Source organism: Mus caroli, unplaced genomic scaffold, assembly GCF_978045245.1.
Source record: "Mus caroli unplaced genomic scaffold, Mus_caroli_1 scaffold_12, whole genome shotgun sequence".
NCBI lineage: Eukaryota > Metazoa > Chordata > Mammalia > Rodentia > Muridae > Mus > Mus caroli.
This window is the reverse complement of record NW_028227267.1, coordinates 95,709,944-95,725,402: the sequence shown is the minus strand read 5'-3', so window position 1 is coordinate 95,725,402 and position 15,459 is coordinate 95,709,944. Positions and strand designations below refer to the sequence as shown.

At 40.3% G+C, this 15,459-nt stretch overlaps 1 protein-coding gene across 3 annotated transcripts in view; it reads right to left on the bottom strand.

The window, feature by feature from the left end:
- Pibf1 (progesterone immunomodulatory binding factor 1) overlaps positions 1–15,459 on the bottom strand; it is a 170,224-nt gene that overhangs the window by 127,035 nt on the left and 27,730 nt on the right. For all 3 annotated transcript variants that reach the window (XM_029468942.2, XM_021181399.3, XM_021181398.3), the window contains exons 6-9: positions 10,040–10,173; positions 7,156–7,264; positions 6,470–6,651; positions 2,353–2,478 (exon numbers count right to left, since the gene is read on the bottom strand). In XM_029468942.2, the coding sequence (XP_029324802.1) occupies positions 2,353–2,478; positions 6,470–6,651; positions 7,156–7,264; positions 10,040–10,173 (551 nt within the window). The remainder of the gene's footprint in view (positions 1–2,352; positions 2,479–6,469; positions 6,652–7,155; positions 7,265–10,039; positions 10,174–15,459) is intronic.

Sequence of the window (15,459 nt, the reverse complement as noted above, 5' to 3'; positions counted from 1 at the left end):
AGACTTGCTATATTTTAACTCAGGATGTAATACACACTGCTGATATAGTATAAAGGACAACGTTATGTATCTAACTTCAAAGCCAGCTTAATTTACCTTGTTCAAAACAAAACTAATATGTAAAGAGTTTCTGAAAATTTTGTTTGTTTTTCAAGATAGAGCTTTTCTGTGTAATTGCCCTGGCTGTCCTGGAACTTGCTTTGTAGACCAGGCTGGCTTTGAACACATGCTCATAGAGATTGACCTGTTTCTGCCTTCTGAATGCTGAGATTAAAGCCAGGTGCCACCACACCTGGCTTGAATTTTGTTCTTTTATAAGGAATATTAAAGTCTTTCTTTAACCATTTTAAGTTGTAAGGTTTCAAAAGAACTTACACCTTGTTAAGGACTTAAAGGGACAGAAGTTATAGCTATATTTCAGATCTGCCATAATGAAGATTCAGTCACATAAGTACCGGGACAGATTACTGTGAAATGAAAAACAATAAAAGCAAGCTTGTATATTCGAAAAGCTACTAAGGTGTCCCTGAGCTGGCACAGCATTGCGCTGCACTTTGGCGCCATCTGGTGGCAACTGTTCATCACAGTGTTAATACCTATATAGGTCAACCTAAAACCCTGTGGTTGAAGCGCCTGGGTCCAATCCCATCAATTTTCTGGTTAGGTGGTATGATGGTTAGTTTTAACTGTCCACTCAACAAAGCCCAGAATCACTTGGGAAGAGTGTACATGAGCTGTTGTCTAGATCAGGTTGGCTAGTGCTGGGATTGTCTTGACTGCATTAATTGATGTGGGAAAGACAACCAGAATGTGGGAGGTACCATTTCTCAGCTTAGGGCATAGAACTCTGTAATGAGAGTGCAAGCTGAGCACTAACAGTGCATAATTTATTCTCTGTGCTCTCAACTGCAGATGGGAACTTGCTTTGACTTTCCAACAGGACGAACTTGTGAGCTAAAATGAACCCTTTCTCTCCTAAGTTGTTTTTTGTCAGGGTATTGTGTCCCTTCAACAGAGATGAAGCCTAAACAGAAAGTTTCCATTTACTGTGAATGAGGATCCAGAGCAGCCCCGGAGATGAGCAAAGCTGGCTCTGACTACCCTTCTGCTGACTATGCCTGCTGCCCATTTCCCCATTCAGCTTTGCCAACCTATCTACACTAGTTCGGGGAGAGAGTCAATACATCTAAACGTATGCTATGCTAGGATGTATTTTAAATGATTCTCTTTGTTCTTGTTTTTTGATGGACAACTGAAACATCATGAAACTGTCACAATAATTACATAATAAAATAATATATAGTAATGGCTATTGTTTAGGAAAAATCATGCTGTACTATAGAACTATGCCATAAATTTTAAGGTTATGTAAATGAAAGCCTACAAAATGCCTAGGAGAAATGAATGAACCACAAAACTAAATAGGAATTATTTATATAATACATATTATCTTTGCCAGAGTTCTCTGTCATGCACAGACCTTTCTCTTGGTGAGGTGAGGTTTGTGAATTCACTACTATTTGGATATCCCACAGATACTTCCAGTGAAACTAAATTCAGTTTCTACTAAGGCCTTTTATTTTTCTAATGTTTTAGCAAGTTTAATCACCACCCACTAAGCTGGTCAACATGGAACCTGATCTCTTACCCCTTAACCCACTAGGGCTTGCTGGGCCCATCTGCAGATCATTGTGCCCATTTAGGCTGAGTGATACCCTAGTTGGTAACGTGTTTAGGTGGAAACATGAAGACACCAGGGAAAGGGGAAAACGGAAGCGAAGAAAGGAAGAAGGAAGTGAAGGAGGAAGGAAACAAGAGAAGACAGAAGGTAGGAAGTATTTTAAATGCCAGAGTAACTTCAGAGTTAGCGTATGAGAACAGCTGTCAGTGAAATAAGTGCCTTCATTTCATCTTCCACTGCTTCCAGTTAGTAAGGGACCTAGCATATAACAATTCAAAACTAACTATGGGAGAAAAATATTCCTCAATGTTATCTGATATAATATCTTTCAGGATACATAAATATATAACATTGCATATTTTATTATTTCAATTTTCACAAGCATCCAAGAGAAATGGTTGGTATAATTTTTGGTGTCTTGGCATTCACTAATTTTTCTCTTATTCTTGTCTTTAAACTGAGGTAACAGGAAACAGACACATTATCACGTGGAAAGACCTAAAGTATGATAAGCCTTGTTGTAATTAGCCATCAAAGAAATTAGAATGTTAACATTCCCACTAAATTTATATTTACAACTATGAAGAAAGAGGTCTCAAAAACAGCATTTAATTTCGGTAAAATTATTATAATCCCAAACAGGCTTGCTCAATCTCTCTCTCCCTTTTTACCTGTTTTCTCGTTCATACATTTCCCTAGAGGCACTTCGAAGCTGATCAATTTCTAGATTAGTTTTCAATTTGATTTGTTCCAGTTCATCATGTAGTTTATTTTCATATTCTGTTTTATAATGGTCTCTGCAAAGACAAAAGAAATAGTCACAGTTTTCGCTCATGAAAAAAAAAAAAAAAAAAAAAAAAAGCTCTTGTTCTCCAGGTGAGATTTTAATATATTGGATGAAGTATGCTTTTACAGTGTGTTTAGAAAACTTAGCCATTTTAGAATTCCTGAAAACACTGTTTCAGAAATTTTGAGCTGGTAAAGACAAAATTTCTAACTTAAAAGTTGTTCTTTTATTTTTACTTCATGTGCATAGATATTTGCCTGCATCTATGTATACCCTACGCATACAGTACTCAGGTGGCCAGATGTTGTCAGAGTCCCAGACTGGATTTACAGATGGTGACAGCGTTTAACCCGTGAGCCCCAGTGTGGTACTGGAAATTGAATGCAGGTTCTCTGAAAAACAGCCAGTGTTGAAAAACAGCTGTTAACTGCTGGGCCATCTCTCCATCACCCAATGCTGACACTTCAGTTTTGACATGCTGATCAATATAAATAGTCTGAGGATTATGAGGCTATTAGTATAGCAATACATATTTAGCAAAAGAGAGAAGGTCCACTTGAGATGTAGGCAGTCTGAGTCCAAGCCCTGGGGTCTGAAAAGCAACGTTGTAACGAGTGCCTTCTCAGTCTTCTTTCACAGCGCACGGTCAGAAGAATAGCAAGCGTAAGCATGCGTAGACTTTCTTTAAAATGGTATTCTCTAGATATGTACGGACTTTCAAAAACTACTAAAAAGACGTCATGGTCAAGGGACTGTTTTTGTTTGAAGTTCTCAGAACTAAACTCGGAACTTTGTGTATATTAAGAAGTACTCAACCACTGAACTATGATCTCCACCCAGCAATGGGATATTTTAAAAAGATGTTGCTTAAAAGAAGTAAGTTCTGTGTAGTCAATGTGATTTAGCAGGTCATGGTGCTTACTACACAAGGCCAATAACCTGAGTGTGACACCCAGAACTCACGAGGGAAGGAGAGACTGACTCCTCAAAGCTGTCTTCTGAGTTCTACATGAGGACCCCAAGCCCAACAACATTTGTTCTCACACAATACTGAGTAAGCTCAAATCTGAAACCAACCAACCAACTGAAGGACCGACCGACCGACCGACCGACCGACCGACCAGTCAGCCAAAATCCTTGAAAGAAAATAAATCACACGCACATATCCTAGCTAAAAGAAAGAGACTTATCGTTACAACAGATAGTTCTGGGAAAAAGACAAAGATCTGAATGTAAGGCACAGAGCCTTAAAGCTACTACAAGAAAATACAGGAAAACACTTCGAAATATAGATGTGTGCCATCATTTTCGAAAAGAGCTCCAATAACTCAGGGAATAAAAAGAATCAACAATCGGGATCACATGCAATCAAAAAGCTTCTACAGGGCCAAGGAAACAAATAATGGAGATAAGAAAGTCCCAAGAGTGAGAGACAGCTTTGTCACCAGACAGCTGACAGGGAGTTAATAGCGATAATTTGTTTAAAAAACTATACAAACTAAGCAAATCCAACTCACTTCAATTTAACAATTTTCAGAAGAGAAGTAGAAGGGGCCAATAGTTATATAAAAGATACTCAACCTCTGCAGCATCAGGGAAATGGAAATTAAAGCTGTACCACGTTTCTTCCTCTTTCTAATCAGTTTCTACCTCTTTCTCGTCAGAAGAGCTATCATGAAAAACAGAGAAAAATCCTAGCAAGAGCTGGGGTCTGAGTAGGGTGGATAAAGAAGACTTCCACAGGCGTGCTAGTGTAAATATGCAGCCACTGTGGAAACCAGTATACAATTCCCTTAGCTTCCTAGGCAAATGGATGGACCTGGAGGGCATCATCCTCAGTGAGGTAACCCAATCACAAAGGAACTCACACAATATGTACTCACTGATAAGTGGATATTAGCCCAGAAACGTAGGATACCCAAGATATAAGATACAATTTGCTAAACGCATGAAACTCAAGAAGAACGAAGACCAAAGTGTGGACACTTTGCCCCTTCTTAGAATTGGGAACAAAACACCCATAGAAGGAGTTACAGAGACAAAATTTGGAGCTGTGATGAAAGGATGGACCATATAGAGACTGCCATATCCAGGGATCCATCCCATAATCAGCTTCCAAACGCTGACACCATTGCATACACTAGCAAGATTTTGCTGAAAGGACCCTGATATAGCTGTCTCTTGTGAGACTATGCCGGGGCCTAGCAAACACAGAAGTGGATGCTCACAGTCAGCTATTGGATGGATCACAGGGCTCCCAATGGAGAAGCTAGAGAAAGTACCCAAGGAGCTAAAGGGAACTGCAACCCTATAGGTGGAACAACAATATGAACTAACCAGTACCCCGGAGCTCTTGTCTCTAGCTGCATATGTATCAAAAGATGGCCTAGTCGGCCATCACTGGAAAGAGAGGCCCATTGGACTTGCAAACTTTATATGCCCCAGTACAGGGGAATGCCAGGGCCAAAGAGGGGGAGTGGGTGGGTAGGGGAGTGGGGGGGTGGGTATGGGGGACTTTTGGGACAGCATTGGAAATGTAAATGAGGAAAATACCTAATAAAATAAAATAAAATAAATAAATAAAAGAAAAAAAAAAAAGAATTCCCTTAGCAAACTGAAAAGCTCCAGCTCGACCACTCTGGAACACAGCATATTACACAGATATGAACCCAGCCTCGCTATCCCTCAACAGGTGAATGGATAAAGAAACTGAGGGAAGTCAAGCAAAGAATTCGGCAGCTATGTGCGTTTGTTGTGCAGGCTTGATGGAGGGCATCCTCAGATCCCATGGTGGGAGAGAACTCCTGAAAATTGTTCTCAGACCTCTACACATGCTCTGTGACACAAGCATGCCACCCATCCCACATACCATACACGCAATAATAAAAAAAAGTTGTATTATTTGTACAAATGTGTGTGTATATAATTCATTAAAAATAAGAGAATGAGAGGCTGGAGGGATTAAGAGCACTGTTTGCTCTTCTAGAGTTCCGAAGTTTAATTCCCAGCCACCATGTGGTAGCTCAGAACCATTACAATGGGATCTCTTCTGTTGTGCAGAAGTACAGGAATATACATATATAAACAAAAAAGAAGAAAAATAAGAAAATGACGTCACACCATTCGCAAAACACTGTAGACAATTGGAGATCATGCTCAGTGAAAAAGGGCAGATGTTTTTTTTAAGACTTATTTATTATTTATTTTATTTATTATATATATAACATATTATAAATATATTATATTTATTATATATTATTTATTATTATAATGCACTGTAGCTGCCTTCAGACGAACCAGAAGTCAGATCTCATTACGGGTGGTTGTGAGCCACCATGTGGTTGCTGGGGTTTGAACTCCAGACCTTCAGAAGAGCAGTCAGTGCTCTTACCCACCAGCCCCGTCCCCCCACCTTTTTTTCTGGTTTTTCGAGACAAGTTTGTTTTTTTTTTTTTTTTTTTGGTTTTCAAGACAGGGTTTCTCTGTGTAGCCCTGGCTGTCGTGGGACTCACTCTGTAGACCAGGCTGGCCTCAAACTCAGAGATCCACCTGCCTCTGCCTCCCAAGTGCTGAGATTAAAGGTGTGTGCCACCACGCCTGGAAGATTTAAAAAAAAAATCCTTCTCTCACATGTAGAATTTATGTTATGAAAATATGTATAGAAGGGATGAAAGTAACAATGGTGCTGTTGGGAGGAGAAACAAGGGAGTAAGGGGAAGTGGTGAGTGTGAACACAGTATATGATGTCATATAGGAATAATTTTATAATAATAAATATATGCTAACTAAAAAAATTAACTACAGAAGAAGCAGGCCTTTGCTGTTACTGGAAGACCACAGTATCTCTAAGAAAATCAACTAGAAAAGAAAACCTAGGAAGGAAACAAAACGAGAAGGATTTCCTCAGTGTAGACCTTAAGTACTACATTCCCAGAGACCACTTCTGCCCCACCCACAAAGTGCTCATTTACATCAACTACTAGGAAAGCAACGAGTCTTGCCTGGACGTGACGTATTTCTCATACATCTCTTCTCTAGCCTTTTTGGTGTCTTCCAGTTGAACTTGCAGCCTTTCCAGCCGATCCTCCTCATGGGCACAGCGTACACTGAGCTCCATGTTTTGACGATTGAGGTAGTCTTTATCTTTCTGCAGCAGGGTGACTGTCTGCTGCAGGCTGCTGACCTATGGGAATCAGAGACATGCCCAGCGTGAGTGCTCCTTCTCCAGGCTGACTCGTGTATTGTATCCAACCACCCCTTTGTGTGTGTGTGTGGAGGGGGGTGGGTAGGTTTTGAGGTATGGTTTCTCTGTGTAGCCCTGTAGCCCTTGCTATCCTAGAATTTGCTCTGTAGACCAGGCTGACCTTGCTCTCAGAGATAGGCCTGTCTTGGATGCTAGGATTAAAGGTGTGCATTAGCACAGTCTGGCTAGAAAGTTTCCATTTAAGAAGTGATAATTCTTGGCAATTGTTAATGCAAAACATGCCTGCTAAGTCTCTTCTTTGTAGTCTTTCTCTTCCCTCTGTCTCTGTCTCTCTGTCTGGTCTCTGTTTGTCTGTCTGTCTTTTTCCTTCTTTCTGGTAACTACATAAAGAGGAGAAAAATAAGATTCCTCCTGTAATTTTATCTTGGGCTATTTGCTCCTCAATATGTGATAAAACATGAGTGGGTTGAAGCAGGAGCTTACCTCTTTTGATAATTCATTCCTTTCTTTAGCTTGAGCTATGTGAGAGGCTTCAAGTACTTCGTGTTTTCTTCTAAGCTCGAGTACGTCCTGTTCCAGAGCATCTCGTTCACTGTGAAAATAAAATCACAAACACACGTGACTGCCGGACACCTCTTCCACCTTCGCAGACGCTGAGCGGCAGGAAGCTGAGCCGAGCCTTGGGGCTTCTGTGTGTGTCTGTGAGCGTTAGTGTTAGAGCATCAATCCCTAAGTTACACTAAGCAGTAAACTACCTATGCTCTAAGGTATGACCTTGTTTCTCCCACTGGTGTTGCAGACATGGCCTCACTTAGCCTACACTAGCCAGGAACTCACAGCAATGCTGCTGTCCTGTTTTTCCCATGCTGTAATTACAAGCATACCCATCTCACCTTCAACCTTCCCTTAAAGCCAAAGCTTTTAAACAGCTAGAAGAAACTTAACAAATAATAAAAGAACCGAACGATAGATTCATGCCTTCTCAGGGTAAACCCTGTCAGAATTTATAACTGATACTGCAGAGCAGCACACAGGCAAGCAGCAGGCAGCAGGGCACTATTTCTCTTACACGTGGCTTACAATTAACTGTTACAAATAACAGTATACTTTAAAGCTCTCCTTTCAGATGAGCTGTCTCCCAGAACCGTGAGCCTAAGAACAGGGTCCAAACCTTCAGTAGGCATCTTTAAAACTGAGCACAGAGGCTGCTCCTAACTCCCCTTCCCTAGTTAGAACTTGGCCTGGAAGCTGTTTCACTGACTCCTCAGCCGTCCGCCACAGAACTGTTTTCTTTGTGCTGTTTAGATGATACAAACGGCCTACTCCTTAATGTATTTTACCTGAGGCTGCAGATTCCAGTCACAATTCTGAATCAAATATTTTCACATCAGTGAGGCTACACAGCAGCCGTCCAGCCATACACAGATGTTCATTAGTTGAAATGTACTATTCAGATCTTTCCCCATTTACTGCTAGCATCCCCTCATAGGTTCATAGTCTATCAGTGGGTTATGACTATGATTGTCAGTATTTATTGTTTAATATTTCTTTGACGAATTTCTTTTATGTATGTATGTGAGTACACCATTGCTGTCCTCAGACACACCTGAAGAGGGCATCAGATCCCAATATAGGTGGTTGTGAGTCACCATGTGGTTGCTGCGAATTGAACTCAGGACCCCTGGGTAGGCAGTACTCTTAACCATTGAGCCATCTCTCCAGCCCCCATCAGTATTTATTTTTATATTTAGGTTATAAATAGGAGTATACTATATTCTATTATATTTGATTGGTTGAGATTCTTCAGTTGACCACTGTGGTATTAACTGGAACTAAACCTTTCAATGTGATTTTGTCCAGTGTAGTACACTCTTCCACCTTCCCTCTCTCTGGTCTGTGCCAAGAAAAAATGGCTGAACTAGCAATGATCACAGCCCAAATTATTAATTTTGAAATAGAACTTCCTGTTACTAGAAATCAAAACACACTGGGTCAAGGGAATTAAATTACAAAATAAAGCTGCGAACATTATGTTCTGCCAGAGGCTGTAGAGCTGCTGAGACAAAAGTGACTCAGATATAAGTTGATGGCTTTAGCTGCCACATAGAATTTTATGTAGAAACAAATTCCTTATTCAGAACATTTGAATTCTAGAGATAACATAATATCTATACAGTGATTAATTTTGCACATTTGGGAGACTTTACCCAGGGGCATGTGCTCAGGTTAAGTTATATTTTCATGGCTTCTCCTTTTATTCTTTGTAGTGCTGCTGAGTGAACCCAGGATCACAGTGCGTGACCAATGAGCCACACTGAGTCCTGGGCTTGGTTTTCTGAATCAGGATTTCTGCTGTAGCCCATGCTGTCCTCAAGAAGTCATCATCTTCCTACCTCTGCCTCCCAAGTGCTGTGATTACAAGACTGTTGCCACCATACATGGCTTGTCCATATTTTTAAAACTCATTCATAAACCAAAAGGTTGGACTAGAACCCCTTCCTCTTTCTTACGGTCCTATTTTTAACAGATAGACTTGCTTATTTTTTTTAAATCAAGGTTTTGTTTTTCTTCTTAATTTTTTTATTATAAAAGTAAAAACATAATAAAATCCTATAATGAACACCCATTATTTGATCACACAACCTTGATGATTGTCAGCTGTGACTCATCTTGTTTCAGCCGCCAGGAATGAGTCAGGGAACTCGGATTACTCAGGTGATTATACTTTTTCTCATCATATTTATCATTTTGCTAGATTTAGAGAGGAAAATATGATATCAAAATATCAATTGTAAGTATTATCATATGATCTCAAACTACTTTAAAATGCTTCTTGGGAACTAGCTGGAAGAAGAGAGGATCAGTGGGGGAGGAAGGGACACAGGGTAGGTACTAAGGGGTGGACACGATTAAAAAAGTTATATATGTATATATGTACATATATATATATATATGTGTGTGTCATGATGAAAGTCTATGTATTATCAATAGCTGCCATTATAAACTTAATTATAAAATGTTTCTCTTGAAATTCAACTTTATTCAGGAGTCTACTGAACACAGCTCTCATAGATTCCAAGATCAAATTATTACTATATTTAGGCATAATGGCAAATACCAATACATACCACATACTAGCCAATAACACTTAGCAAATATTCTCAAGGCATTTTACAGGGTTCTATTTTCTTACATTTTAAAGGGTGGTAGCAATTTCTACATAAACTAAAAATCTCCAATATCCATCAAGCTGCATATGCTTACACAAAGGAGGAAATGGAGAACATTACTGTGTGGGTTATACAAGTACAGGTGACTGTGATGAGTACAAGAACTGAAAAGTCCCATGGCCACCCTAACAATTTACCTCTTCACTTTGTCATAGTTCTCTTGACGGTAATCACCTTGCTGAACTAACTGTTTTGTGTCTGCTAATTCTAAGGTCAAACGTTGACATCGAATTAGAAGTTCAGCGTTATTTCTTCGATCTTCTTCATATGTCTGTAAATCAAATGAAGAATTTCATATTTCAAAGTAAACACAATCGATCATATTTTGTATTGACTTTTTCTAAGGAAATATAAATGTTCTTATATATAAGGACACACACACACACACGGACATATAAATGTCCTTATAAGTAAAATAAAACATGTCTAAATAGGTTATAATAGTTACCCAAAGAGAGGTCATCTTGAATTCACAAGATTATTTATAAATTAAATTTAAAATATTAATTTCTACATGTCTGGTTTGGGCTAGATATTGTACATACTAAAATGAGTAAGACAGTTTCTTCCCTCTTGAAAACATAAAACAAAACAAAAAAAAGCAACCACTGAATAGCAGGTTCCGAATTTCTATCCAAGATCTGCCTGAAAGACAACTGTGAGAAATCTGAAGACAGGGCCCTTTGCTTTGGGTGACCATCACAGCCTCCTGCAGTAGGGCTCTCACTCTGTGAGAATGGAATGCTACTGAGCTTATTGTAGGATTTAGCTGAGGATGCTCCATCCCCTGGCCCCCCAGGATCACTCTGTACATCATTTAATACCTATATCCTAAAAGAAGATGCAGTTCTGCCAAAGCCAAACATTATTGGCCATTTAACTGTGTCAGGAGAGGGGACAGCTCTGTGATTAGAAGGTAGAGTCCAGAATTTAGTTTCTAGAAGTTAAGTAATTTACAATATGACATTTGTCTAAGCATCAGTGTTACCTAATGGAATTCTTGCAAAGATTATTAATACATGTAAAGAGCTTACAAAATGTATACCACATAATGAATGCTCATTAAATAAAAATTAATGTCTATAATATTTTCTATTTTCTTTGACTAAAGGATCACAGACAAATCTATAGTACACTAACTGCATAAAGACTATGATACAATTCAGAGAAATATACACACAATACAAAATTTGCCAAAACTTCCAGGGTGGACAAAAGATAAAACACCCAAGTAACCCCAAGCGGTAGGAGACATGTTAGTCGGAAACAGCAGGAAAGGCCAGGGTCCTGAACCTTGCTAATGCTGTGACACTGTAACACAGGTCTTCACTTTGTGCTGACCTCAGTCATAAAACTATTTTCATGGCTACTTCACAACAATAATTTTGCTACTGTAATGAATCCTAATATAAATAGTTGTGGTTTCCAATCTTTTAGATGACCCCTGTGGAAGGGTCAATGAGCCCTAAAGGGGCTGTGACCCACAGGCTGAGAAACAGTGCTCTAAAGGGATGAACTGGTAAACAGTGTATAGTTCCTGAAGGAAAACAAAGCAAAACAAAACAACCTACAAAAATCACCCAGCAAAGTTCTCTAAGAATCTAAGGGTAGGGACAGAAGACAGAGAAGTGGAGGCCCAAACACTCATGAACACTTTAGAGCCTTGTGTTGTGATTTTTTTTTTTAACTTTTGTTTTGCGATATGGTCTCATTATGAAGTTCTGATTGAACTGGAATATGACATGCAGACCAGACTAGCTTCTACATCCCTGCTGCTGGGATTAAAGTCAGGCACTGTAATTACTGTTGCTGTTGCTGCTGCCGCTGCTGCTGTTGTTAAGATGGGGTCTCAGTATATTCCATCCCTGGGTTGGAGGTCACTACTTAGCTAAGAGTGAACCTTAACTTCTGATGCTCCTGAATCCACTCTCGATGCTTGGATTATAGTCACGTACCATGATACCCAGATTATGTGCTGATGAGAACTGAATGCAAAGCTTCCTGGATACAAGGCAAGTATTCTACCAATTTTGTGGTAGTTTATGCACATAAAGAGAGTCTTTTGTTATTGTTTGTAGTACGTGTACAGATGTATTAAAAACATTTGCTACAGTACAGTCTACCTTCTTACTCCAACATATAACAAGGACATATGTTCCAGTATGTTCACAGCAACTTACTGAAGGGAGCCTTATATGGCTGTCTCCTGAAAGGCCCTGCCAGAGCCTGACAAATACAGAGGTGGATGCTCACAGCCAACCATTGGACTGAGCACGGGGTCCTGGATGGAGGAGTTGGGGAAGGGACTGAAGGGGCTGAGGGGGTTTGCGGCCTCATTGGGGGAGCAACAGTGTCAACAGCCAGCCAGAGCTCCTCTGGAGCTCCTGGGGACTGGATCACCAACCAAAGAGTACACTTGAAGGGACCCATGGCTCCGGCCGCATACTGGCAGAGGATGGTCTTGTTGGACATCAGTGAGGAGTGACCCTTGGGCCTGAGGGTGTTCGAAGCCCCAATGTCAGGGAATGCCAGGGTAGGAGGAAGGGAGTGGGTGGGTGGGTGAACACCCTCATAGAGGAAGGGGAATGGGAGGATGGGATAGGAGGTTTCTGAAGCGGAGACCTGGAAAGGGGAAAACATTTGAAATATAAATAAAGAAAATATTCAATAAAAAGAAAACAAATACAAAAACCAAGCAAACAAACAAAAAGAAATCAAACTGAGCTAGCCATGAGAAGCAAGTGACAAATCAGCACCTCTCCATGGCTCTGCATTAGTTCCTGACGTCAGGTTCCTGCCCTGTTTGAGTTTCCTGACTTCCTTTGGTGATGATAAAAGGTGATATAGAAGTGTGAGCAAATAAACCCTTCCCTCGGCTGGCTCTTGTCCGACATGCGTCATCACAGCAACAGTAGCCCTGACTGAGACAGTTCCTAGATGAGTTTTCTGCTCCTTCTGGCCCTCTTCCCAACAAAACCAGTAAAACACAAATAAACCAGAATGGGTCCAGGTATATGTTTAGGCTTCCAGGCTGGAATCCTGGGAATTCTCATTAGAGAATTTCCATTTTCTTTGTGAAGTGAAGCATCAAGTGAGTTGACAGAACTGAGAAGTGTGAGTTGGAGGTTTGTAGCCAGAGGAAGGGAGGGAAGGCCTAAAACAGCTCTGAGGAGACTGGAAGGATCAGGGGGAAAAAGCCCAGAGGTGCCCCACTTGAGGCTGCTAACAACGAAGTAGAAGTACTTGGTGCTGCTAATGGGATTTTCTCCCCAGTAATGCTCAGCTAGACAAACAGAGGTGCCTTGGGCTATTTTGATAAAAAGAAAGTTGAAATTAAAGGCCATCAACAAGAGAGATGTTAAAGATGGATAAGGCAGTTAAGAGGATAGAAAAACATACTTTTGGACTGATTCAACCATGTGAATTGGAAATTTTGTTATAAACACATAGCTGAGAACTGTGGCTGAGTATTCTGATGATGTGCACACGCAGAGACGCAGATGCCGATGTGAAAGGAGATATGCAAAGGTGTACAAACCTGCAGACCTGACCTGGGAATATAGCTCAGAAAACAGCACGTTTAGCATTTGCCTAGCACATGCAAAGCTCTGGGTTCCATCCACAGTACTGAAAAAGAACTGAAACAGCGTGGGGAGGGAAATAAAAGCACAAACACTTAGACAGTCACATCTGAACGTGACGTCATCTTTAACTTTCATTCACTTGACGGAATTGTCACCTGACGTAAGTCTTGGAGGCTTATTGCCACAATCTGCTAACCTGGGCTAGTCCTGGAAGCTTCTGGCCTCCATACACTCTAATCTAGCCTAGAATGTTTCAGCCTCTGAGATTTACTGCTAAATAAACTCACCCTTTCTACATCTTTCTGATCTCTGGCTGGCTGGTTCAACTCAGCTGTTCTGGCTCAAAACTCTCCAAGTTAACTGATTCAATCTGGCTTCTCTCTTGGCCTCTGACTTTTGCTCTGCTTGGCCCCAAACTAACTCTAGTAATCTGTTCTAATCTTCTGGCTGCTTCTCATTCTCTGGCTTGTTCTGTTTTCACCTATGTCTAGCTTGTTCTCTCTGCAGCCCGTCTCTGTACAACTGTCCCAGTAAAACTGCCCCTTAAGGAGCTTCCTTTACGTCTGCACTGCCCCCTCAGTAGCTTCCCTTCCCTCTCTGTTCTCCTGAGAGTTGGGCACATCTGATTTTGTCAAATCTTTCTCTGATTTATCACTTTGTCTGCCACCCAAGTAGATGTAGCTTTCAAACATGGGTGGTTCCTTCTATAAACTAACTTGATTGTTTCAGATTAAAGGTGTCTACTAAGGGTGTGTCTATATTCTAGCCAGACTGATTGAAGGTCAAGTCATACCACAACTAGAAACAGGTTTTTTTTCCCAGTAAATAACACAATCTCAGGGTTCATAGTATGATCAGACATTCTGCAACATGTGACTTTCAAATATGGGAAGTACAGGCACCTGCCATGGAGAAGAGTTTACACACATGTATACACACACACACACATACATACGATTTTTCCTTCAGTATAAATGCCTCATAGGGAAATACAGCCAGAAGTTCAGTGTAGAGACACATACTTTATATCATGAATTTCTCTTAAATCAAAAATTTCTTTCAAGTAAAAAGTATCCTTTTAGATCTATGCTGAAGAGGAGGCAGAACGATTGATAGGAGCCAGAGGTGATGGATGACTAAGGAAAGAGTATCTTACAGATGCAGAGACTGTGGCAGCCTGGCAAAGGCCTCAAACTGGTACAGCAATAAGAGGAGAACGTGATATGGGTTCATATCCCTGACCAAGACACGGTCTGCAATTCATTCCCACTGGAAAAGAAGCAACGGCTTTATTCCTATGGAGTGGAATCTCCCTAAGTATTAACAATGCTTCATACCTAGATGGCCAACAAAAATGAACCCAGTGGTATTTTTGTAGACTTTTTATCTCATTTTACCTGTTTGGGATTTTAAAAAATGATTGTTGTTTTTCTTGTTTATTTCACGCTCCAATTTATGGTATGTCTATTTCTTGTTTTATTTTTTGATGATTTTTTTTTAAAGAAAGAAAGAAAATTTAAAAAGTAAGGTGAGTAGGGAGTTGGTGGATTTGGGAGGAATTGGGGAGGAGAAAAACAATATAATGAACAAGATAATATATGACTTTTTTTTTCCAATAAGTGTAAACAAGTCTCTCTTTAGAGTTACAACTTTGTTCTTTGGGGTAGGGAGATCTGCTTTGGGTACTCTTAGGAACTAAACGTAAGAGTTGGATATGTTGGTATATGTCCGTAAGCTGAATACTTGTGAGGTGAGGCAGCTGGACTTCAAAGCCTGGTTTATGGAGTTAGACCTCACTACCATAGCGTTGGAAAAAAGAAAATAGTGTAGTGCCTCAAAATGTATCCACACTTTTTGGCTGTTCAATTCTGTGGATAAGGCAAACGGCTATATTCCCCACAGCTTTCTCCCCTGTGTTCTGTGGGAAGATGTCCACCTTACGTTCTCTCACCACTGAAAAGTGGATTGCATGT